Source organism: Falco punctatus (genome assembly GCF_963210335.1).
Source record: "Falco punctatus genome assembly, chromosome: 1".
Lineage (NCBI taxonomy): Eukaryota > Metazoa > Chordata > Aves > Falconiformes > Falconidae > Falco > Falco punctatus.
In genome coordinates this window covers 74595841-74623519 of record NC_137580.1, presented here as the reverse complement: position 1 = coordinate 74623519, position 27679 = coordinate 74595841, and the positions used below count along the sequence as shown (strand labels likewise).

The following is a 27679-nucleotide window of genomic DNA, read 5'->3' as shown; positions in this document are numbered from 1 at the left end:
CGTCTATTCTGAACAGCTGTTCATGCAGGAGTTTTGAACTTACCTGGATATTTGTAGCTGCAGAGCCCAGTGACTAAAACCATGACTCACCTAGGATGTGTTATTTTGTTTTACAGGAAAAGGCTCAGTGCTTTCAGAAGGCTCTTGCTTCCCAAGCAGATAAATCCACGCAGACAGAACTCATAGGCCATGATGTAAGTAGCTGTGTAGAACAGTATTTTTTATCATCTTTGTGGGTGTTCAGACTTCTGTCAGCCTGTTTGCCTTTGCTGCTGTTGTGTCCATGCGTTGATTTAGTGGGATTTACTGGAACCCCATTCATCCGTTGTTCTTCAATGATTCTAAAATATGCTCTGAAACATGAGAAAACAATTACAATGACCTGCCAGCACACTGATGCCCTATTAATTTTATGCTTTACAAAGAGCTGAGAATTAGCATAAGTGAATGTGGAAGATATGTATTAGTGGATTGTAATTATTTTTCAGTATTCGTTTACACACTTATTGAGAATTTAATGAGGTTGTTATGTTTATAATCACCATATGCTGCCCCAGCAATATTTGTGTTTTGAAAGATAATGGAATAAATACATTTTTGCCAAGTGATGTTCAAATTCTGTTTCCTGAAGAGCATCTGTCAGAATTTCTGTTAGAAGGTGAATAGGTAGTGTGTACCCTCATACAAGAGCACAGGCAAGGAAGATTCCTTAACTGTAGAGATACGTTTTTTTTCCCTGTTTTGTTTTTTTTTTAAAAAGTATTCTGTCTGTGGGACATTGGTTGAGTATGTGTAAGAGATTCACTTGTTTATATGAGCCTTCTGGAATAACTTTGATTAATACCACAGTGTGGAATATTTAGTACAGTTCTATTCTGTGATTTGAGTAAAATCTTACAATACTTCTTACCAAAAAGGCTGTTCTGCAGAATAAGGCTGTAGTTCATTGGTGTATATTAACATGCTGCTTCAAATTTATAAAAAGAACACTGGAATTAAAGCCAGTTTTGAAACCTCTCTTTGAGTATGTTTTGTATCAGTGTAACATTAAAGGTTTGTCTTCTGAGTCTCTGGATAGTCATCTGAAGATAGAAATATAAAAAATTTACATTTTAATCTGGAAAGTTCTTGAAGCAAGCTACACTTTGGTATTTTTTCAGGCTGTCTTTTAAGCTGGTTCAAGCCAGGAGTACTAACTGTTTTTGTTTGAAGTAGAACACTTTGGACAAACATGTAGTCATTATTGTTTTTTATAAGTATTGCTCAACACTCGTGGGTTGTTTTTTGTTTGTTTGTTTTCTTTTTCTTGGAGTATTTTTTTATTTAGAGCAATAAGTCCATACTTTTCTCAATGTTCCTGTCACTAATTTTTTGTTCGTGGGTTGCCACATATGAACACTTATGTTCTACTGTGTCCGTGAAATAATGTCTGCTGAAATTTACTGAAACTATAAGGTGTATATATTAATAGTGAAAACCCCATAATATTCAAAAATACTTGAAAACATTTTTATGTGTTGCAATTCTATCTCCCTTTATCTGAGACTAATTATTCTTAACAGTTACTTTATTACAACTTAGATGTTAAGTAAGTCTTCCACTAAAAATGAGAATAATCAATTTGTAGGGGTGTGCAGTTTTTGTTTTGTTTTGTTTTTTAGAAAACAGATATGATTTTTGCATTTGGTTGTTCTCTCCAAAATCAAATTATCTCATGCTGCAGAGATCTATGCTGTTAACAGATTTATTTTTATTTTTTTTCCTTTTTCCAGTCTGTGTTCCCTTGGAGTTGAGGTGGAGGGGGGAGGTCTTCTGTCAGTAAAGTAGATGGTTGCTGATTCTGCAATAAAATTAGAACCCCCTCCCCCAAACAGATACAGTTTTCTTGCTGAGATCTGAGTATGAAAGGTTATAGTAACAATATTTCTTAAAAATCTTTTTCTTTAGCAGCATTCTCTTCAACATTAGTAGAACACATTTTTCAACCTTTCTTAGTAAAATGCCTCTACCATATCATGGTTGCGATCATGTATTTTCTTATGTAGGGTGATGCAATGCAAGAACAAAAAGATACGTGGAATGTTTTCGTACGGAACAACACATCCACCTGTATTTATCTTGTATGGAGTACTTGTGAAAATTGCATTGCAAGGAATTCATTACAGAGAAAGTTGAACTGACCTAGAGGAATGAGACGTGATTACTATGATCATCATGAAAAGAGTTCAGTGAAGAAGAATGTGCAAATAAATAGTGTTAACACTTTTCGTAATATTGTTAAAAAAACATTGGTCACTTATTAGATTGTGCAGCTTTTCTTCAAAGGATAGCTATTACAGGTAATGTTAGGTTCAGCTGTGTTTCTGTCAAAACCAAGTGGCAATTACATTTCTATATTTTGCTTTTATATGAGATTTTAAAGAACAAGATGTGACAATGGCAAGTAACATCTGTACATAATTTTATTCAGGATGCACATAAGTGTGTATAACTGCAAGAATATTGTGCTAATGTGAAATTAGATTAACTAGAAATATACAAAACAGATCAGGGAATGCAAAATATGGTTTTTACCCCATTAGTCACATATTCTGAGAATATCATAAATTGAATACTTATCTAGTTTAACAGAAAATTTAAAGTAATTCAATCATCACTACAGTTTTGTTTCTGTAATTCCAAAAAACCCCCAAAAAGTCACCTGTTTTATTTCTCTTTAATACCACTTTAGAAGCTAACAGTAGTCAGATAAAAATGTTATCAGGAGTTTGTATAGAATTATTTTATCAATGTTGTGCAAATGTTGTTACGCACTTCAGAGTGTAGAATTTCAGAAATCCTTAAGTTACTACTTCTGCAAATAGTTGTGTTTGTATTTTTTATATTCCTTCATGTTCTTTTGTTTCTCTCTGTATAAACTTAATAGTTACCTATTTTGTAGTGCAAAAAACCCTGAGACAGGTTACCCCCCAAAGAAAGCAATGTTTTGTTTTGTTTGGCTTCTGGAAAATGTCTCCAGTAGTTCAGAGACTATTCCTTAGCTTTGGAGTTCATTTAGATGTGTTGTTAAAACTAAATGGGAGTTCTGTCTTTGACTTGGACAAGGAATAAATCCTTTCATCCATAGAGTGTACAGTCATGAAAATAAGGCTGGAGGCTAGTTTATATTTAGGAAGTAATGGGTGAAGGAAGAAATGCAAAGTTTCAAAGGGAAGAAATGTTCTTGTCTCTGTGGAGCCGCTCTGAAAAGGTTTAAACAGTGTTGACTGAGTATTGTGGGTAAGTATTTGAGAAGTTGCCAGAATGGAAATTAATATATTGTATTTTATTTTAGTGGATATAACATAATTAGAGTCAGATTCTGCTATCAAGGTGATCAGCAAAGTTGAATCATGCAATCTCCTGCAATACCTGTAAATTGTAGGATAAAACTCCTGATACATATCTCTGTTTTCTCCTATGAATCACACTGAGATTTTTCAACGGAAACTGCTTTAGCGCACTGTGTTAGCAAGCAAATTGAAGCTAAAGTCTGTAGCAGTAAAGATAACGTTTCTCCATGAAGAACTGTTTGAACTGGAAAGCACGCTGTTTAATCTCCTTTCCCTATTTAAAATGATCTAATATCAAAATTAATTATGGAATTAAAACATAAAGTTTTAAAAAAGTTTTGATAAGGAGGAATAAAGTCTTCCAGGATGAGAAATGCTACAATTTCCTTAAGTGATTAACAGGACCACTTTGCTACTTGACTAAATTGAAAGTAAAATGTCAAGCCAGCTGCTGTGTGTGTTCAAGGGACACATTAGAATGTAATCTGGGTTTCTTAGAAAGCTTTTTGCTTTCTGCTACAGAATGTCGAGAGATTTCCACCTTACGATAGTCGTAAATTTATTCTGTTTTCCATATGTCTACTGAGAATCATTTAAAAGGTATTGGGAATCTTGCAGAAAGAGCCATGTGCACAGCAGATTGATGTGGGAGACTATTAAATAACAAATGATTAATATGTCTTAAATAATCGATGCCAATTTAACCCCCTTCACCTTCCTTTGTTTGCAAAGCATTATTTTATTGAGAGATCAAAGGATAATTTCTTCCATGTCAATCAGGTTACTAAAACAGACTGGAAGATGAATAGATACAGTCAACCAGTATTGCGACTGTTTACAAGATCATGTTAGGTAATACAGCTCTTGTAATGGCTGCTAGCTAAACAAGTAGCCCAAAATATCGTGCAGCCATCGCACAAACACTGTGCAGTATGTGTCATTGCTAATGAGTTTTCATTAAAATGCTTCTTGAAGACAGAATTAAGCAGTCACAGTACACTTCTCTATTTCTGTCACCAAGAGACGTCAAACTCAGCACTACTTTGTTAATCTTAGAAAACAATCAGTCTTTGGATGAAAAGAATTTGTACTTAAATTTATTCTACACAGAGCAGACGTTCCGAAGAGCTGATATGATTTCTACAATGTTTTTCCTGTGTGTGCCTTGTGCTGATATTAGGGGTTTCACATCTCAGAGCTGCTATTCTGTTAGTTATTTGTCTTTCATAATGAGAGTAAATCAGATATAAAGAGGTTTTGGACTGGTCCTTAACTCACTCCCCAGGTAATGGAATCCTTTCTGGTTTAGTAGTCCTTACATTTTCTATTATGCTTCTGGAGTCTCAGACAGCAAACTCGTGTGGTATTGCTCCCAGTCTGCTTACTGTTTGATTTGCATAGCTACAAATAAAAACTGCCTCTGCTTGGTGATGGGCAGCACTGTGTATGCAACAGTGCTGGGTGATACAGAACTAGGCACTGACTCCAAACACCTGCACTCCCATGCAGTATTAAAATTAACAGGTATACTTACTAATACATTTTTCAGGGGATTTGTTTTGTAGCCTGCTGTACCTTACTTTGGACAGCATGCCTCCATTTCCCTCTCAAAGCCTGAGCACTGCTTTCTGTAGAGCCTCTGTTTTTCACTGAGAGGGGGATGCTCTAACTGTCCCCCTCCACCTCCCTTCTGTGGTCCGCATCCTCCCTGCCAGCCGGAGAGTGGTTTATGGATGCTGTGAACAACCGTAGACTTGTGTCCTCTACTTTAGGAAGGCAGGAGAAGAGAATGTTAAAGTACTTGAACTTCTTGAACTCTTCATTTTAGTCTAGGTATATTTCTGCCCACCATATTGCATAGTTTGTTAGAGTGTGAAGTGAGTTGCATTTTGCCACCTAGACAATACACCCTGCTTCTTCCTTCCCACCCCTCGACTTGAAGACTGATGTCCACCTGCTATTGTATGTTACTACTAGATTATTTTTCTCCATTTATTTCTTATATTCTCTCAGAGTTTGTTTTGTAATTTAAACAGTGAAACAATGCAAACTCATGCATGATATACCTTTCTGTAATGGAAAATTAATTTTCTTTTTTTAACAAAGTACCTTTAGAAATCAAATAAACCATTAACTGTTTCAGTCTTTGCTTTGCTTGTACTTCTGTGTATCTATTAATATATGGATATCCTGGCATGCTAATTCCTTTCCCACCGCTTCCTCTTGCAATCATTTTCTCCTCTTCTCATGTCCAATTTCCATTTTTTAGTATACATTTCAAAATCTACCTGTGCTTTAGGCTGCCTGACTTGTGCAAATTCTGTCAGACTTTTCATCCATGCATAGTGAAATATTATGCTGAAACTGTTTTGGTTTTAATTATTACCTCCCACCAACCCTTACAAAACATATTGCCTCACCACCAAACCCCTAGGTACTTGCTGTTTGTATTCCATTACACCACAAAGTCATGAACATGAATGAATTGCTACACCTAGTGCTGCTCACTGCAGGTCTGAGCAGTTCAGGTTACTGGTGCTGAACTTGCCAGAGGGTGCTTGCTTGTGCTGAGGGTTAGGTATCTGTGGTGCTATACAAAAAGTGAGCAGCTTTTCACATAAATGAAATTCAAAAGTAACTGGGTTCTAGGACAGAAACAGAGACTTGCCATATAGAAAAGACAGGCTTCCACTAATCACTTTAATTCGTTGGCTGATTATCTGCAGGTATTATGCATTTAATTTTGCCATCTCTAGGAATAAAGAACAGTAAAACTCACATTCTGTAGTGGTGCTCAATTAGTATGAATGATCTTCAGTTTTGATTTGTGGAATGCAAGTTGGCTTCTGACTGCTTGTATAAATAAACTGTGTGCTCTTTAAATATTTGTAGTAGTATGTGACTTGATGATAAAACAGCTGATTTTCTTCATAGACCAGAACTTAATATAACACTCTAGTCTGTCTCTGTAAAAATACTGTTTTCCTGTAATATACTCTGCAGTAACAGTGCAATGTTCTTTTTGCCTATGTTTTCCTTCTTTCAACTTACTCTACATTTCTCTGTCACAAACTTCTGTCTTTGTATCTGCAGGTACGCTTGCTGTTGCTATCTTGATTTTTAAGTGCAATAAAATATGAGGTACACAGAAATAGTGACCAAACTTACTGTCACTGACTTGCTTAGATGTCTTGGGGTGGGGGAAAGAAGGGGAAGAAGGAGAGTGTTTAGTTGCTACTACTTATTTATCCTGTAACTTATTTTTTTGAAGATGGTGCTTTTCCTACTTCTGCTTTGGTTTCATCATCATCTCCTTAGAGTTCTCCAGAAGTTTACTTTTTCACTTAAGCGTATCCACCTAGACATTTTGTCTCATTTCTTATTTTTACTTTAATTTCTGTGTAGTAGTGCACTTCTAGTGCAGTACGACTTACCAAAATGTTATTGCAGTAATATATTTTCAGAATGTTATAGTTACATTGTTTCTGTCATAAAGAAGTTACCAGACAGTTCATGACATCTCTAACTATTAATTAAATGAGCAGTTATCCCTAGAATTAATAGCATATTTTTACTACATCCACTCTGACCTTTTATGCTAAGGATAGAAAGAAGTAGGGCACTGAGAAATGAGACCTTTCAATAGTTTTTACTTTATGGAAATTGAAAAGCCATTGTTGTCTGGCTAGATTATACCTTGCTCACTCTGCTCATGCATTATGCTGAACGCTAGCAGTGTCCAATTTGTAAGGCCAGAGAATGGTTTGGGAATATCATAGCAGCACTGAAATCTTGATTTTTTTTAAAAAATAAACTAAGAATTTAGTAAATGAATAACAAGCAGAAATTCTCAAACATAGCAACATTTTGCTGTAGGCGTTGAGTATATTTTCTTAAAGATGATAAAACCATGGATTCACCTTGAAGAAAAGATCAACAAGCAAAATTCGGAAATGAGGCATGGATAACCACTGTATTATAAAGCAATGTGCATGGGTTTTGTCATATTAATGTGTTTAGAATTAGTGCTTTTTAATGCAGAATGACCTACTTAAACAGTTTTATCATAATGTGGAAATGTTCTCGTGTTGTGTGCATGCTGCATGTAGATTGCCTGTATTAACATAAATTAGCTCACTCTGGTGACCTTTTTCCTATACAAACATGGCATCTGTTGTACATAACTATTTTCTAACCAGACCCATGTCATGCACAGGCTGGCAAGTCATATGTCTGGTTTTGTATGCATTGTCACTTAATTTCTTGTTATGGTGATCATTAGTGTGAAAGAAGCTTTATTATTACATGCTACCTGCATGTCTGCATTCAGCAGAAATGATAATTTTTCATTTAACTTTGTGTTGCCATCAAACCATGCATCAAAGATTTCGTTTCATTTCTTTTTTCTTTTTTTTTTCTTTTTTTTTTTTTTGTTTTGTTTTGTTTTGTTTTTTGTTTTTTAAGGCCCTGTGGAATTCTCCATGTTCTGAAGGCTTAGTTTACAAACCTATCAGCATCTCATTGGTTCCATCATTATTAGATTAAAAAACAACATCTGGACACTGCACTTACGGATTTAATTAAATACTGCTGTATATTAAATGAGCTGCAAGTTACCATTACTAGCAAAATTATACTACTTAACATAATATTTGTGTTATCAATAGTCAAACATCACTTTTGGGGGGGCAGTAATATCTTCATTATTAAATATATCAATGAATAAATTATTAGTGAAGTATCATAAAGTTACTATCTGAAATAAAACTTAAATTATTCTTACTGTTTTGTGCACTTAATTATCCATTGCTGATTCACTACAACTAAGAAAATCCTTCAATGATGCTTGTCTCTGAAAAAATACATCGTCAAGATCTGGAAACCTAAGGAAACTAATAGTTTTTAAAACCTGTATTTTTCGGTTTCCAATAATAATACTTTGGCACTGATGGTGTGTATGGGGTCAGCACCTTTCAATATGTGGTCTATTTGATGAATGTTCATACTGATGTATGTAATTCTTATGTGTGATTCAAGAGATGTTTCTGCAGGGGATTTGGTAAGCTTTAACAAGGTCAGAATTTACCCAGCTTTATCCCAGGAGATAGGAGAGCTGATCCTAAAACAGAACACTCTGATTTTTTAATCCATTAGAATCATACCTTTACTGTTTATCTTATTTTCTGAGTACATCAGCTTCTGAAAGATATTGCTGAGACAGCACCCAATGTGGGCAAATGTCTTGGTTTAACCCTGGCTGGCAACTAAGCCCCAGGCAGCTGCTTGCTCACTCCCCCCCCCCCCCCCCCCCATCCCGGGTAGGTTGGGGGAGAGGACTGGAGGAGTAAAATGAATGTAAAACTTGTGGGATAAGATAAAGACAGCTTAACGGGTAAAGCACAAGTTGCGCATGCAAGCAAAGCAAAAATAAGGAATTCATTCACCATTCCCCATCACCGTTCCCCACCGGCAGGCAGGTGTTGAGCCATCCCCAGGAAGGGAGGGTTCTGTCATGAGTCGTGGTTAGTTGGGAAGACAAACACTGTAACTCCAAATGTGTGTGTCCCCTCCCTCCTTTTCCCCCAGCTTTATATGCGAGCATGATGTTCTATGGTATAGAACATCCCTTTGGCCAGTTTGGGTCAGCTGTCCTGGCTCTGCTCCCTCCCGGCTTCTTGTGCACCCAGTTACTGGCAGAGAGTGGGAAACTTGAAAAGTCCCTTATTTATAGTATGCATTACTTAGCAACTACTAAAATATCAGTGTGCTATCAACATTATTCTCTTACCAAATCCAAAATGCAGCAATGCACCAGCTACTGAGAAGAAAATTAGCTCTATCCCAGCCAAAACGAGGACACCAAAGTAGATACCGTGTTTGCTGGATGTGACTTGCTATTTGAGTGTATAGCTGTTGTCCAGAGGAGGAGGTGGTGGTGGTGTAATTCCTGGTTTATGGCTTTATTAAACAAAAAATTGGAAGAAAACTGGGAAGTTCAGCACCAACCCTGTCATCACTATTGCTTCAGTATTCCCTTACCCAGGACTGACTTCACCCAAGGATGTACTCTACACGCACCCTTACAGGTAAGATAAGAAGGTGCTTGCACCAGCAATGTTCTTAAAACTTTCCCGCTAATACCTTTTCTTACTAAAGAGAAACAGTACTTGGATCTTATTACTATGCCATGTCGATCAGACCTGATAGTATATAATAACAATTATTCAACTGGAGCGACTGTTTAGCACCTGTAGCTTTAGTTTCAAACAGAGAACATACTACTCTCATTTGAAAATAACATTTCACCAGTTATTCTTAAAGGATCTGAACTGAAAATAAAAGCAATTAACTAAATATTCATGCAGGTCTTTGATGTGAATGAACCTTCTTCACAGGTGATGTTGCATTCTGTTGGCTGATTCTGTACCACTTAATATGGTATTACTGTTTATCAATCTTATATCATCTGTTCTCCTTTTAATAGTCATCTTCAGTATCTTCTCTCAACCTTTTGGTCAGGCTTCCTGGAACTTCTTTGCATGTATAATTGCATAGTACTTACTGTATTCATTGGAAGTATCTTGAAAAAAATAAGTAGCAAATATATAATCTAAAGAAACAACAGAAATGAGCAGGTGCATATTATCCTTTTGAACTTCACCTTCTATGTTGAACTTTATCTGTTGCCGTTCTTCCTTCTCTTCCTCAGTACTAGAAAATCCTTTCTGTAATCATTAATGAGCATAGAAATGTCTACCTCTTGCTGTCTGTCATGTTTCTTTTTTTCCTCACCATCTTTATTATGGTAATATTTTCAGTCCTTGCAGGATACTGTTATCTGGAAGAAGATAGAGAGAACATTTTTATTGTGATGCTTTGGCACAGAGATCTGTATTTTGCTTAAAGAAATACTTAATGGGAACAGAGAGGGTTGTAAAAAAACCTGTATAAATCAGTGAAAGAAGAAGAATGGAACAAAACAAAAATATTTTCAGGATTCCAATGAGAAAACTGGTTTCACTTCTGAAATGAATAAGGTTTTTTACCTGTTCCTCCAAGGTCCATGAAACAATGCTTAAAATACCCAAATAACTGTTGTATTTCTAAACCTGTCACCTGATAGAACTGTTGCTAGCAGCTGTCATTTCAGCGCAAAACTGAAGATGGCCCTTTTGGGGTAAGGAGCGTAAGAGCTCGGATTTTAAGGTTCCTGTGAAATTACCCATCATTTCCCATACATTTGTTTTGCCATTTCTTTGGTTTACATTCATTTTTCTGTAACTTTAAAAAACACTATGAACCAATAAGAAATTACTTGGGAGTGTGTTTGGTTTGGGTTTTCTTTTTCTCCCCCCCCCCCCCCCCCCCCCGCCCCCACATAGCATTCAAATAGTCTGGAAAAAGAAATCATGATTATTGACAGATAATATTCAGACTTCAAGGAGACACAATCAGTGTCGGCAAAGTGTGGGCACTTTTATATGCGGAAGCAGGAACTTAATCTTAGTTTAATTGAAGTCTTAACAGTCTGATCAAATACTTTTTATTTTTTTATTCTTTTAATGATTCCAGTTACAGTATGTAAAGTTCCTGGTACCTACCTCTCTCTTTGATGTATTGCTCCCTCTAGTACAGCCTCTAGTGATCTTAAGGTCAATGGCTTCAGTTCCGCTGTGGTAGTGGTGGCATTAAAGTAAATCTGGTATCGCAGCTCCTTGGCAGGAGTCTGATGGTAGCATTGATGATTTTTTTTTCTTCACATTCTAACCCGGTTCTCTCTGATATGTTAGTTAACGTGTTGTACATCTTGCTCTTTATTATTGATTTCGAGTTCACATGACACCTCTGTTAACCTTACAACTGGTTTTACCACGCTTCAGAGGTTTCTTTCCTTCGATGGTGAGTAACTGGCTATTGCTGAGTTGTTCATAGTGCGGAGGCCTCTGGTGTAAAATGCCTGTAATTATGTGGATTGTTCATTACTGGAAGATCATTCTTCACAGAGTAAGTACTTGTTACTGGTCTCTCTAAGGTACAAAGACATAGCTGATAAAGCCGCCCCTGCTACCAAAACCGTGCCATTTAAGCCCAACACAAGGTGTTACACCACACAGCTATAAGAAGCTGAAGAACAGCTGGTGCAGAAAACGGAATAGTAACCTGGTCATTGGATAGCTGCTCTTTAGAGCTGAGGTAAATATCCAGGCAGCCCAGACAAAAATACATCTTGGTGCCCACGTTCTTAGCTTGATCCACAGCCTGTGCCTTGTTACAAGCAGTGGCGACGCTGTGTTAACTGGATGCAATGGCAAAGCAGTATTGGCAAAGTACTTTGTTCCCATTCTGAGCATTGACATTTTAGCAAGTGCAGAGGTTTGTTATTTTAACTAGCACACATTGTTCTTTCTCCATGTGATGCTTTCAAAGCGGTATCAGGTAACTTGAGCTTGCTTTCTGTGCTTTCCTTCAGGGACTTCTGAAAGTGTGAGTGCAATGCTGGTTTATACAGCATAATGAGGGGGGGAAAGTAGAAATGGAGTCATTGGATTTAAAATTAACAAAGGCGCAGAAATGTTAAAGCTAGAGTAAATATTCTGTGGTAATTGTTGAAAGGCTGAGAAGCAACAAGAGTGATTTTGTAAGCAGTCAGAGAGGTAAACATGTCGCAAAATGCCTGGGGTGGGCTCAAGAAGCAGAAAGGTTACATCCTGCTTGAATTGAAGAGAGGTTTTGTTGTGGTTGTTTTTTTATTTGTCAGTTTTTCTTTTTTTAAAATAAACTTTTGAAGCAATTTCTGTATGAAAACGTATAGAATAAATTATTCAGCTGTACCTCAATATGCATTCGGGCCAATAAAGGATTCCTATAGCTTAGAATGTTTACAACAGGTCTCTAAAGTAATTTGAAACATAATCATTGAGGCTGTTTCTGGGCACAGGTACTGTGTGCATGGTGAAAGAGCTGTGAGTTTTGTTGTTCTTAAATAGTTAGGAGAACAGTGGCTTATCTTCTGGAGCTGAGTTTACCCAGTGTTAACCAGTGGTATTTAAGTATATGTACACTATTTGGTCATTAGGTTATAGTTTAATCTGCTCAGTAGGCTTTAGACTTTTTTTGGGGAAGTGTTAAAACTGCAAGAGCTTAGGAGGATAAAGTTAGCATGTAATATATGACCTGTGTTATATCAATAATAGAAACAGAAAAAAGCCATTTCTATCCCTGACCTATTACTAGTACTTTCTCAATAGAAGTGAAGTGACAACTATATCCAGGCTGTGTACCCTGACTTCATTTCAATACAGTGCTCTTTTTGTATTCATTTATTCATTTTTAGTAATGGAAGTTTCTACTTCTTGCAAGTCAACAGAATATTAACATTAATGATAAAACAGCAAGAAGGAGCATGAAGGGAAAGGATTATAAATGAGATTTGGGGAACAGTAATACTTTTCTTTTGTAGTATACAAAAAGGCATTAAATTGAAAACAGAATCTACTGGATACCAGCAATAAAAGGGAAAAAAAATCTGTTTGGTTACTAGGAAATGCACTGCAAAAAACCTTGCAAAGATATTTTTGTATGTGCTTGTATTAAATCATGCTGAAGTTGAAAGCATATGAATTAGATACCATATTGCAACTTTATATTCAATACCAGGTTCATTATTTTCAGGGAGATTTTTATTAAAACATGCAGGAAAAACTTGGTGATGATGTTATTAACTATCATGATGAAATTAAGTGATAGCTTTGTATTTGACACTAAAATAGGGGGGGCTTGATCTATGTTGTGTCATGGTACATACATATTATTGAATATTTGGAGGGAAGTGTCAACATCTTTACTGTCGTAATATTATGTTTTAAGCAAAGAATGAGGAAAGCATAACTGCATGAGAGGAGCAGATGATAAAGGCAGAAGGATCATCATACCTTAAATATATGAAGCAATTTTAAGTGCACGCATCAGAGCCATGAGCTTCCCAATGTGCAAGTATTAAAAAGTGGCCATGTTAATATATATTTGTGCATCTGTGTACAAAATATTTCATCTTCCAGTCTGTTAAATGATCAAGGAGAAAATATTAATGCGGAGAGAATACTGGAATCCTGTCAGGTTATGAATAAATTCTGCAAAGAGAAACCTAGGAAACTGCCAAATTTCAGGTATTAAAGAAGTAAAGACAACATGAAGAAAGACAAGTTTCAGTGGATAAAGTGGAATTTTGCAATAGGAGCAGTTTGATGGTCTTACCTAGCATCAGTGGAGTCAGCTTTTAAAATCCTGTATGTTTTGCAATCATCCAGTTACCCTGGAAAGTAATGGTAACTCGATTGTAACGCAAGTAATTGCAGAATACGAATAAAAATCCTAAGACTAATGATGAACAATTTGCTCTTCAGACATTGTCATGTATCTTCTCATACTCCCACTGTCACAAGTTGTTTTGAAGACTTGTGGAACTGTCCCCTGACACTAGAAGGCACTTGCTAGAGAAACAGTAGCTAGCAGATTAGTTGCCCACCAAAAGCTGTTTCATATATATATGTATAGCAAAATAATCCCAGGAATTTTTAATCATTGTGGTAACTGGACATTGTTTCTATGTGAGAATCTCTCTGAATTGCAAAAGTATTGATAAAATGAGCTGAAGCCACGGATAACGTTATTATGAGACTCTTAGGAAATGACAAGAGCATCCTAATGAGCTCAAGGCATGGCTATGAGGTTGTATCATTGTTCTTTCCTGTTTTTTAATTGGGATCTAGAACTGAGGGGCTGGCTGTGTTCCAGGAGATGCTCCAGTGTAGGCTCTCCATGGGCCACGTTTCCTTCAGGGCATATGCACTTCCTCCAGCACAGTGTTCTCCACAGGGCACCGTGTGGACACCTTCTCTGGTTCCTGGAGCACCTCAGCTCCCTTCTTCTTCAGACCTTGATGTTTGCAGGGCTTTTTCTCACCTTTTTTCCCTTCGAGCCTCCACTGTCTTGTATTCCACCCTTTCTTGAATATGTTTTCACAGAGGTGCCACTAGCTTTATGGATGCTCACAGTTGTTTGCGGACCCACTGCAACAGTGATTCTATTGCAGAGCTGGTTGGAAGTGTCTGTGTCTGGCACAGGGCAGCCCCGATCTCACGGAGACCACCCTGCAGCCCTCCCAATACCAGCACCTTGCCACATAAACCTGTTGCAAAAGCAAACAAAAGCAAAGCATAACCTCTCAGTTGACCTGAATGGGATAAACATTAATTATCTTATAATTGGTTTTCATGTTAGGGAAATACTTCCCTGGACTTACAGATTTGCTAATATGTGACAGATTAGTGTTACAAAATGCTTGATTAGTTGTGTGTATTTAGGCACATATCAAATTCAGAAACTAATGAAACACAGTGCAACTTCTGTTCCAAAATACTTGGATACACCAGCACCTGGTGCTGTTAGTAACAACTACTTTGAATTCGCCCTTGGAGTGAGAGAGACAAAGTCTGTAGAACTTCCATTGGTGCCTCAGGCCCAGAGACCACCTTTTTTGCTACAGGAGCTGGGCATTGCATCAAGTGTGTCAAATAGATGGCCCATGCCTCCAACAGAAAAGTTTTACAAATAACATCTCTCCTCTTTAATTACAATCTCAGAACAATTACCCTTCATGAATTATACCGAAACTGGGGTTTTGCTTGCAAGCTGGTCTGAAAAATCAATAAATTGACTGAGATACTGTGTTAAATTGCGTTAATACTGGAATTCATTATTCATTATATGGAGTTAAGAACAAGTGTTTGGTTTAGAGGTGATTTGGGTGTAGCTGGGACTGTGTTCAATTTATTTGGGAGAAAATTATCTATGTCAGTGAAAAGGTCTAATCTAAACAAATACAGAAACTGGTATTTACTCCATGTTCTATTATGATACAGACTTCCCTTATTCTCATATGACATAAGCTAGCAATCAGATTTTGTATCAGAATGGCCAAATTAAGGATAACATTTTTTTAAGAAGGTGATACTGTCCTTTTGTTGGCAGTGGATTAGTGTTGCATTTAATATAACTATTCTGGAAAATCTTTGACCAAGTGGTGTGCCACATCTTTATTAGCAGTCCTGTGTATGTGGTGATAATTTATTGTGTTTTCTGTTAAACCCATACAACGTTTGAGTGTGCAAGATTGATGTCAGCCAAATAGGAACTGAACAATAAGCAGAGTTTACCTTTCAAAATTGAGCCACAAATTCTGTGGTAGCCGTTTCACAAGCATTTGTCAAACATCAGCAATTTAATCTGTGGGAATAAACTACTTGACAAAATTATAAGAATAGTCTCTCACAGAAATTTGAATAAAATTTGTGTACATACATTGCTTATACCTGCTCTTATATTACTAGAGAGTAAGTTTTCCAATCTTTTTTAAACAGTACAGGTGTGAACTCAAGAGTAACCTAAATAGCAAAACCATTATGAATTCGCTTGTTATGGAACTCCTAGATGTGATTTGAGTGATCTGACTGGTAAAATAACATAGACAAGGAGTGTGAAAGACAAAACAAGAACAAAACTAGTGAGAACAAGGAGGAAAACAAAACCTGTTACAAATCCATCAGAGTCTACCAACATCCATCCAGTGTTTTGTTTTTAATATTTCCCTTTGCAACAAATATGCACAAAGAGCAATAGGTCTGTCTTCGGAAGGTCTTTATACCTTTTTCCTGATATTGGCCCATAGTAGAGAAAAAATCAAAAGAAAAAAACAAGTGCAAAGGGATGATACTAGTAAACTGCCATTTACCAAATCAGATTAGGGATTTTTATCGACCTGGATACAGGTAATTGCTGGTAGATTATTTATTTGTTTATGTATGTATGTATTAGTTTAGTTTATTTCCCTTGTGATTCTCTATTGTGCCAACATCCTGAAAGGAATATCTTCTGGTTTGGGTTTAGTTTGATTATTCTTCTTTGTGGTATTACTTTAATTAATGTGCTTCTCATCATCTTTAGTAGTGATAAAACTAGTATGCAATGTTCACTATTTTTTAATGGGTGTTTTTACAGAACTATACTATCGCTGTAGTTCTGCCTTTATTGAACATGCTTATGCTGAGAAGCAGATTAAGTAAATATCATGTATATGGGGCACATATTGCCAAAAGAAGGTGCCAAATGTTTGAATCCAAGAGCTTTTGATAATCTCTTAAGCAGAAAGGGAAGAAATTAGTTGGCTGACTCCATTCCTAAACCCCAGGTTTTTCTGTCTTCCTTTCTAAAATCTCTTGTTGCCATGTCTGCAGATTTCTCTTGCTGTTGGGAATATTTGCAAACTCTGTTAGTGGTGGCGCTTTTGTTCTGGCTCATTATTTTCCCCTGCTGTTGCTTCCTTGCTCATTTCCTTTTATCTTGCTGTATTGTTTTTATTCTCTCTCCCCATTACAGTCCCATTTGGCTCATCCTCTCTATTCTTCCTTTTCTATAAAACATAACTTTTATCACCCATAAAGCGTGCTTCTAAAACTTCAACAATAACAGAAACCGGAAAGTCACGCCCTTTCTTTTAATTTTTGTTTTTCCTCAGTCTTTTTCTTATTTTTAGGCAGAAGGGAAGAAAAAACCCCCACATCTAAGACAAAATACCCATACAGAATAGTTCTCAGGGACTAGGAAGTGATATTTTTCCTCTCGTTCCGAATGCTAGCTGCTGTGTTCAAAATCTATGAAAAAAAATATGCCATTTTCAATTCTGCGAATATTAAGGTAGTTTTATATATCTTTTAAAATGTCTAGAAAATTATATTGGTTTACTCCATCTTGTATCAAGAAAGAAATTCCTGTAAAATTTGTTTAGGCACCCTTTGGTTTTCTTAACTATTTGTAACAGATTCTGCTAGTTGGCAACTGCATAGAGAACAGCTATTTTCAGCTGACCATGCAGATGTAGAATTTAATTGAAATACTTTCAAATCCTTTTGGGCACCTACAAAAAACTTTTTAGACTGCCAGAAATCTAAAAAGTGCATTAGTGCTTTCTAGTACACTTTATATTCCATACTGTAATGGATTTTCAGCAGGCCCTGCCACTGTTCTGGCTAAACACAGAATGCTTGCTGTGTGTTTATCATGTCACACATTCATGGAAGATCCTAGCACAATAAATAGGAGGGTGTGAAGAGAGCACTGATGGTATATATTCCTCTTTCATATTGCTGGTCTGTTGTTGCATACAAATAGCCATAAAATTCTTAAAGCTGACTTCTAAAACTCTAGGTGAGTGAGTTACTTTTATAGTAAAGATAGAAGAATTTAATACTGGGCAGCTTTCCTTTTTCTAAAGACGCTCATTTCAGCTTTGTTTCTATCCTGCATTGTTCCAGGATAGAACAGATAGATAGATCTGTTGCTTCCCCTTGCCCTTTGCTTGTAAGTAATGAATGTATTGTGCTGCTTTATTTTTGAAAAATTTCTGCATAAACATTAAAAAAATGTTCAAAGATGTTCTCATACAATACTCATCTTGTTCTTGTATTAATTCAAATGTATTATTGCAGGACGAAATAAAAATCTTATTAAATACACCTGGGAAAGCATACCCATTGAAAACTTCGCATGGCAAGATTTTACCTCCTTCTCATGGGAGGGCCTCTAAAGTTCAGGTTAAAGAAATCAGTGAACTACCCAGTTGTCTAGAGAATTCTTATACAAGGGACACATGCTGATGCTTCAGATTTTCTTAACCGGTGGACTAAGAGAAACCTTCTACAGAAGTATTTATGGTGTACAGCTGAGTATCTATAGCCGGGGGAAGCTTTGTTGTGAAGAACAAGGGAGTGTAGACAGCCTGACTCAACTTCCTTTTCAATATGGGATGCTAGAACATTGTATTGAACTGTCCTGAGGTGCTAGGGTGAGTCACTCAAAATCTATTCTGCACATTTTCTTAAAATTTTTGTTTTCTTTTACACAAAGTAAATTTTAGGTTTTTTTCCTTTTTGCCAAAACTCATTAAATACAACCACAACAGTAATGTGGCATGTTACTCTGTAACCCCTGGTTGCATAAATTTGTTCCACTGTGTGTGTGTGTAAGAGATGATGTTTCCAATAACTAGTGGGGAAAATTCCCACAGTACATGACAATTATTCAATCTTCAGCTCTCAAAAGAGTGGTCTAGGTAAGTTCTCAAAGGTTAACAAATACATTATTTCTGGAAGAAGTCTGCTGCCTACAGGGAATGATTTTCTTTTAGAAGGGGCAAGAGGGGAAGGCACAGGGGAGGGGAGCAGGGATGAAGACTGTACAATATGTTTACTGAAATGCTCATTTTTTCCATACTTTTATTCAATCTTTCTTTGAAATTATCTGTGGAAGTTTCTGGTGCTTTCACTTCCTATTCTGGTAAACTTGCCTCATTAACCCATTACAGTTCTTTAATTCCTCAGTCTCTGTTGTGTCCTGTATTTTGACTCCCTCCCTCCCTTCTTTATTTTCTTTCTTTTCTTTTTTTCTGTAGTTCCGTGACTTGTTCTTTGTCAGCATTTTGGTTTCTGTGCTGCTTCTGTGCTCATTTGTGAACAGTCATCTTCTCCATCTGCAGTTTTCACTCTTGCTTGAAATCTTCCCTTGAAATGTATCATTTTTATTTTCCTTGTAGTCATATTGATAGTGCAGATCCAATAACTTGGAGTGCAAGCTTATATGGAGGTACCAGTGAAATCAAAAGGGAAAACCGGGCTAGAATAAAATTTCCAATTGGAAAAAAAGTTATTGCTTATGTTTGCTAACATGTTTTATCTTACTCATCATCTATATCAGTTACCACAAAATAGGTTGTGTGTCCGTATTAAGACAATAAGTTAAATCAAGGATTGTCACAAAAGTCTTAGCTATTTTGTCTTTTTTTGTCTTGAAAGTGTATTCACCAAGCTCTTGGTTATTGTTGAGTTACTGCATCAGCAGCAGGTTTCCTGAATATGTATTGAATTAGCACATCAATGTTACTGGTAAAAGTAAGCATTGACTTGTGCATTGGCACTTCAGAAATAAAATTTATGATATTTAAACATCCTGACACTTTCTCCTACTGTTTGCTACCACTTTCACCAGCTTTGCCTTTAGAAGCCAACATCTGGCTACATAGTCAACATCTGTTGCAACAGTTTTGGCTGTATTTGGCAACTAGAGGATCCACATGACAGACTGTGCACTTCAGCTGTAATCTTTACAGTAGAGGTTTCTGGAGGCAGTGTTTTAAATTAGGGTTGCTTTGGTCCTCACACTATGGGGAACAGCTCTGCCAGTTAGCCCCATTTTTGATAACTCTATGGCTGTTGTAGAATTGCAGTGACTGAAGGAATTGCAGGAGGCCTTTCCCTACTTATGATACCTTCTTTTCCATTAATTTATATTAGTTTGCATAACTTCAGTTCCAATAAAAAAAAAAAAACAAAAAAACAAGAAAACAACAACAAAACAAAACAAAACAAAAAAACCACAAGAAAACCCACATACAAGGTGTCTTTTGAAACTATCTTTTAAAATTACTCTACAGAGCACTTTAGGGATGTGACCAGTTTTGGGACAAAGCATATTTAATCCACAGGGCAGTTCAGACTCTTATCCTTACATGCAAACTATTTCCTGGATTGGTTAAAAAAAGGCACAAGGAAGCCAGAATCTGTCTCTAGTGTACTTTATTTTATCACCAATTAGTTAGTTGTTATTTTACCATGTACAAAGTGGTATAGGCACTATGAATATCATAATATACGAAAGCTAGCTACCCATTGTAACTCCTTTGAATTGAGTGCAAACTTTCCAAAGTAATTGATCAAATGATCGATGATTATAAGAAGCAGTGTGCTGATGTTGGATAGCTGTGCTGGCACCCTCTTAATTTCAAAGGAAGCTATATTTGCTGGGATAGGAGTTAGGCAGTAGCAACTCTAGCTTTTGCAGGTAGACTGATAGCCGCGCTTGAAACCTTTTCTTTTTGTTGTCTAAATCATTTATGATGCCATTAGTTAAGCAACATTGGCAAACCAATTTATAATTGTACATGATTTTACTACCTATACAAGGATTACAATTTCATCGCTAGATGTAAATGGAAACAAAATCCAAATCACAGCATACAATGTCAAAGGATTTCTAAGGGCAATATAATAATGTAAAATATCACAAGTGCTTTTTTCCACGTTGTAATAGCATTGCCTTTTCAAAAGGTTGAAGTTACTTCCTACAAACAAACATTAACTTCAGTAACTCATCAGGGTTACTATTAGTTTGAACAGTGGAATATGCTTCCACCAGTTCTCTCTAAGGTTGTGCTACAATGAATATTTAAGATCCAGGACGTTCTTACAACAAAATTTAAAACATCATCTTGAACAGTGTCTTCAAAAATAAACCGGTTTCTAAAACCAGTCACCACTGACATTTGTTGGTGAACAGGGTCAGATCAGTACACAGATCCTTATCTTCACTAAAGATTTTGCAGACACATGCAACTTACTAGGAGACACCTTAATATGCTAAATCTTATAACACATTGGTCCCTATAGGGAGATGTCTTTAAGTACAAGCTGCAGTCATCATCCTCCCAAAACCTTAATATAGTTTGTGGATTTGGATCAAGGTAACTGTTGGAATTTTAAATATCTTTGCAATGTAAATGACCCAGGCACAACCTTTTTATGCAAATATGAGGATCTGGTAGGCTTTGTAGAAGAAATAATAATTATTTTAAAGTTTTGTTGAGGGTTTTTTGTGTTTTTTCTTTTTTTCTCCTTTTTTTTTATAGAGCACTCTTTGATTAGTGCATCTTCTTTTTTCCCACCATTATACTCTCAATTAGCATAATGCAGCTTTTCCGGTGTGAACCTTTTGTACATAAAATGTGCTAAAATCTTTATCTTGTACTAATGAGTATTAATTGCTGTGTCACTTTGTATGAATGCATGAAATTGTCATGGCTAGAAGTAAGGACTTTTCAATGTATTTCCCTGGAAGAGGTTTCACCATTCCTAAAACAGAAATCTGCTTTGCCTTCAAAAGCTGCAGATAGGCTGCTGTGAAGGGTGTCAAAGATGGGACCTATCCTTTTTTTGTTGTTTTATAATGGGATCTAAAATTGATTATGTTTTTCATTTATTGTGGCATAAATAATGTGACATTTTTTGTACAGTTCATGTGAACACATATATCAGGATTGATGTAAAAGCCATTTACAAACTAGGAGGGACAGCAGTGGCTTGTGGTTTCCTTGGTTTTGCTCTCCAGATTCAAAAAAATATGTAAAAGTTATGCCTTGCTCCCCTTCCATTGAGTTTAAGGGCTGCATTCCCTATCAGTCTCTATCCAAAAAAAAATAATATTTGGATGAGGTAGGCAGGTAGTATTTATTTTTATTATTACTACTATTCCTTGCACTGTGACTGGAGAGAGCAGGGGACTGCTCATTTGGAATTTAGAGAATCTTACTACATTTGCAAATTGAATCTGAATTTTTCTACCTGCAAAGTGCTTGGTGAAAACATTAGAATTTTAAATATAATACAGTATGCATATATAAAGTAAAATGTTATGTCATTTTATCTCTGCCACTGTTTGGCTTTGTATTACCTTTGTAGTTTGTTTAATTAGGTTCTGATCACACCCAGGTTTTTTTTAATGAAACTACACGGCATAGAAGGCCACAGTGTGAGTATTCAGGCATTTGCCATTTCTGAGGCAGAGGGATGTAAATATTCTGTCACCTTTTCTCAGCTGTTTCCTGGTTTTTAGCATGCTGAATTCTGGGATCCTGATCCGTGCAGAACTATAGCACTGCGCCAAGGTAGTCTGCTCCATCCTAAGCTATGAGCATTGCAGTGTCTGTGGCATGGGCATGATCTGTGCTTTTGTAGATTTTCTTCTACTACAAAAATTTCTGAAATGATACTGAAGTATGTAGGTCCCTTTGTTTAAAAAAAAAAAAATAAGATGCTGACTTTTAGTCTATTACTTGAGCAAGTGTGAATCACAGTTAATCTCCATTTGCATATGCTATTACAAATACTAATTAATCCTATTTGCAAAAAGAAATTATGATTAATGCATATCCTTAAAATTAACACGTAATTACATAGAATATAATCTCTAAATTTGAATAAATAGAAGTTACAGTTTTGAACACTGTAGACAGTAAGCAATTTTCTGAACTTACATTTGCTTGTGCTAATTAAAGACTGCTTCATTGTATTTATATTTGCAAACATGTTTTCTTCTCATTAATCAACTTAGTGCTCTGTGAACAGAAGAAAATAACATGCCATTTTTGGCACAGATCCAAAATATGCATTGTAGACCTGATTTTGATTCATTTTTTGATGAATTGAACTAGTTAGTGGCATTTAATTTAACAGTTGCTATTGATTTAATTAAATTTACCTGCACATAAAAGGGAGGGAAATTCTGTTGTTACTATTTTTTTTTTTACCATTTGTATGAATGCCTCTTTTTTTATTCTTGGGAAGCTAAACCCTTATGTAGTCATAAACTCGCTCATGGTGTACAAATAACACATGGGTCAGTATGCAGTATAAGAAATTTATTGTGCTAACAGTATTAATTATTTGTGAAGATTTTTTTATATACATTTTTTTTCTGTTCTGATATATAAGCACAATTTGAAATGTGGGCAATCAAAAATTCTGAAAGAGAAAAAATTTTCTTGGAGGCTTTAATTTTGGTTCTGTTTTCAGTGGAGATTAAAAAGTGCATATGCATGTTGTGATGAAATATGTAATTTGTATAATGTGGTAGTTTAAGCAAAGTACTAATTTTCAATTATGATAAGCTAAAAATAAAATTTAGCAGATTTTATTTTTATAGTTGGTCTATTAGAAACTACCTCTTTCTAAATTAAATTAAAACCCATAGCTGAAACCCAATTATTATCTTGTATTTAAACCCATTCACTGCTTTCAAATAATTTTAACTGCTTTTAGTTTCCTACCATGAGTCAAAAAGTTATTTACAAACATTTACTAACAAGAGTTAAAAAATAAATACATTTTTCACCATCTCATAAAATAAGTTATTATCAGTAATTATTGAAATATTTGTTGTTTTGTTTTTTGGATATACCATCTATCGTAATGAAAAACCCCAACTAACTATGATTGGGGAAGACTTGCAAATACATTTGATTCTCAGACATTTTAAAAACTATTATTATAGTTATTGTATTTTCTACAATACTAGTTCAAGTTTCTATCTTAAATAAATAGAGGATTCCAGAACACAGAGGATCTTGACATTGCCTCCATGGTTAACATTGGGCTTCATAGTGGGGCGTAATGCCGGTCAGTGTTGTAACCTGTTTTTTTCCTCTGGTCACATAATTCCATGATGTGGTGATGGGTAAATCATCTGTATTGAATATGTGGAAAGCTGCAGCATAGACTGATGAAGAGTTAAATTTATAAAAAACTCAATGAAATTGCTCAGTAAGCCTAATTTAGAGGTTATTCAAATGAACTAGAGATAACCTTATTTGTAGAGATGCAATGACTATCCAGTGTTATTTTCCTTGGACCATTTTCCTGTGAATTCACTTGGTCTGTGAATTTCAACTTTAGGGATGATGCTGAAGGGCTTGTGGTTATACTTGGAAATATTTTAAAAGTTGCCAAATTTATTATAATTTTTCAGGTTATCATGTGTTTATGCATTCTCCTGAATAAAAAATGAACATCAGTTTCAATTAATGGGCTTGTTTCTGTAGGTTTTTCATCAATATGGTAACTGTTTACATGTATGTGCTCTTGATTTTTTTATTAGTTACTTGAAAAAAGTTTGCAAGGTAAGCTTTTGAGATGCATTTGTTGGAGGCTGAGTCTTTAGATGTTAAACAAATGCAGTCGTTGGGGGGGGGGAGGGAAGACATTGAATGGAGAGCAGCTAAGGCAAAACCTGTTTGATTAGTGGAGACTTACCTGATATTTCCAAGTCTTGTTTTCTTAACAGTGCTCAATCCACCTATGACTGTTGAGGCACTTTCACATTATTGTATGCACCTTATTTTTTAAAAAAATCTGTGATCTAATCCATTTTTGGGGCCAGAAGAAGACAAAGATTCTGTATGCAAGAACAAAACTTTATTGGGATTGAAATAGCAAGACGAGGGTTTCTCAAATTATTTGATCAAATGATTGGCTTTTGTTTGCATTGATTTCAGAAAACTTGAACCCAATCCTCTGTTTGCAAGTTTCCGTTATTATTTGCATCTTTTTAACCTTATGTGTCTTCACATGAGTGTCTTCACTCATAAGTTCTGAAATCAAGCCCTTTGCTCTTAACCTCATATTTATTCACCAGGTCTGTGGAAAGCATGTTAATCAACATTCACATGATGTGATACTGCTGTGTCACTGAAATTTCTGCAGATTTCTGTGCAGTTGCCTACCTCGTATAAAATGTAACATTTCGTCAAAGCTTTAAAAGCGATGGATCTTATTCACAACTGCAGATTTGATTTTTAAGTACTGATGACTTTTACTCTGAAATTTGGATTTTTTTGTCTGTTTAAAGATTTTCTAGGAAAATTCTTCAAAATCAAAACACATGGTATGATAAATAGAACAACCTGGGATTCAGTTCACTGGGATTCAATTTAGGCAAATTAGTTACTCAGTAGCTCCCTGTTTCTCCACTATTTTTAAAACTTAAACTATGTAATTTATGCATTGTTGTTTTTAAAATAATGTTGCTGTTGAACTTAAAGGACTGTCCACAAGATGTGATCCATCAGTAATTAATGTACTAATGCCATACTAATTGCCAGGGATTTACAGAAGCTGGAAGCAATCACTGCCAAGGCAATTTGAGTCTCCGTGTGCGTCCTCATTTGAGGTACTCGCTTCTGCTGTCATAATTACTTGAATGTCACATTTAAATGTTTCATCTTTTTCAAGACCTTAAGAAAGCAGAGTGACTGCAGTTGGCAACACCAGTTATCTGCAGGGAGAGATTCTGAATTGCTACCAGAACCTGTATTGCTGCAGCATTTTCCACTTTAGCTCTTCCTCACTCTTGCTGAAAGTTCAGATAAATCAGTGTGGTTGCACATACTGGACAAATTTCAGTAAGAAGTCACTTTATTCTATATATATGTATATACACGCAAGCAAATCAGAAATTTATCAGCAAGACACCCAAAATAATCTTTCTTGTCCATTTCGTGCTGGAAAGGTGTCCAGAGGTTGCTGCTGTGTTTTGGGAATGCATTTCAAGATCAGAAACAAAACAATTTGTGAAAGTCCAATGGAAACAGAAGGAGATGAGCAAAAAGTCTAGAAACCACCTCTTGAGAGAATTCGCTGGAGTCTGGATAGCTTAAGGAAAAGAAGCCATGTTAGAAACTTCAATGTGGATTTCTGAGCACCTGTCTGCATAGCAGTTATCCTGCAGTGTGGGTACTGCATATAAACAATGGTGAAGTTGGGATAGTTAAAGCTAAGTCAGATGGAGAAAAATATTAATTTCTTTATTAATGGGAACCTGGGAAGTGAGATTTATTAATAAAAGCAGCCCTCAATGATCCAGAGCTGAGGTTACCTGAGAAGGATCGACCCTGGAATTCAGTTCCATCACAGAGCAGGCTTGTGTCCTCCTGCTGCTGCCTGCAATGGTGCTGAACTGCTCATTCATATTATGGACCAACAACTTAACTCCGCAAAAAGTGACCGATTTCCTGCTGGCTGTCTAAGTGCAGGAGCTGTTTAATACCAGGGCTGGCAGTTTAAAGGGCCATATCATGAAACTGGGAAGAGTAGGTGATTACAGGGAAGCCTAACTCCTCCCTGAAGACTTTACTCACTCCAGCTAAGCCTGTCAGTGGGAGTTTGCCACAGAATTTGCACTAGCTCTCACCAGACAGGCTGGTGAACCAGTTGAGGAGGGTATTCACTTCTCTGTCGGGTTGGTTACCACTGGCTGAGCTCCTGCCCTGGCTCCCTGGAGTGCCACAGACATGCCAGTGCTGTTAGAAAGGGTGCAGCAGGAGCCGCTACGATACCATGGCTGTAAGCTGCAGCTGGCTGCTGTACCGCTTCAGGTGTTCATGAAAGCAGAGGGCCCAGGGACAATATAGTGTGGCTTCTCCATTTTCCCCATAATGGACAGTGATTTTCCGGTATCTGGGTAGTCTCAGAGGGCTCACCATGCCACTCACCTGTGATGGTCACCGCTGCTTACATAGTGGGTAGGGCTGCAGGACAAGACAGTAGAGCCCAAGCTTTGACTTATTTCTTGTGCTGTGGAGGAGTAACATCTTGCTGATGTAAGGAACTGAACTTGAACTTAACCTGTTACTCTGTTGATCCAATAGTTTTTGAAATGTGGGATCAGAAGAATTATTACTTTGCCTTGAGAGTTCACGGGGATAAGCAGAATCCAGTTTAAATTTTAAATATGGTACAAATAGCTTGAGTTCAGGCCATGGAAAGAATACGTGCATGCTCAGGTTTTTGCATGGGTGGGTATATATTCTTGCCAGCATTTCTAATGTATTAAATCCTTGAGTAATCAATCCTGAAGGGCCACATAGTATAGTAAGTTGATAGACTTGGGATTTTTTAAATAAATGGAAGTGAAAGTACTAATTTTGTTAACTGTGTTTTCAACTGGGTCATTAAAAATAGTTCAGTTACCATATGTACCATAGTGCTGAAACCCTGAAGCTATTGAAAGGGAAGCCTTAAAGATGTACTTTATGTTTGCTAGGAAAACTCAATGCTATTAATGTCAGGCTGGCAAGAGATAAATATTTATTCATCAATATTTCATTTAGACAAATTTATCTTACCGTTTTCAAAGGCACCCATCCTTAAATATATTCCCCAGGCTCAACTGAAGAGTCTTGGTGCTTATCTTGGTTCTTGTCATGTTTTAACTCTGGTCAGCAACTAAGCACCAAGCAGCTCCTTGCTCACTTACCCTGGGTGGGATGGGGTGGAGAATCATAAGAGTAGAAGCAAGAGAAGACTCAGGGTTGAGATAAAGACAGTTCAATAGGTAAAGCAAAAGCCATGCACGCAAGCAAAGCAAAACAAGGAATTCATTCACCACTCTCCATCAACAGGCTGGTGTTCAGCCATCCCTGGGAAAGCAGGGCTCCTCATGCATAATGGTTACTTGGGAAGACAAAACTCCATAACTCTGGATGTCCCCCTCCTTTCTTCTTCTTCCCCCATGTTTATATGCTGGGCATGATGCCATATGGTATGGAATATCCCTTTGGTCACTTGGGGTCAGCTGTCCCAGCTGTGTCCCCTCCCAGTTTCTTGTGCCCCCCCAGCCTGCCCACTGGT

At 36.5% G+C, this 27679-nt stretch overlaps 1 protein-coding gene across 9 annotated transcripts in view; it reads left to right on the top strand.

Moving 5' to 3' along the window:
• CCSER1 (coiled-coil serine rich protein 1) overlaps positions 1-27679 on the top strand; it is a 722600-nt gene that overhangs the window by 436849 nt on the left and 258072 nt on the right. For 6 of the 9 annotated variants that reach the window (XM_080369418.1, XM_080369420.1, XM_080369422.1 and 3 more), the window contains exon 9: positions 117-194. In XM_080369418.1, coding sequence (XP_080225544.1) covers positions 117-194 — 78 coding nt within the window. Of the gene's footprint in view, positions 1-116; positions 7131-7796; positions 10676-27679 lie in introns of those variants that run through there. The other 3 variants (XM_080369421.1, XM_080369425.1, XM_080369419.1) reach the window with 3 other exon arrangements.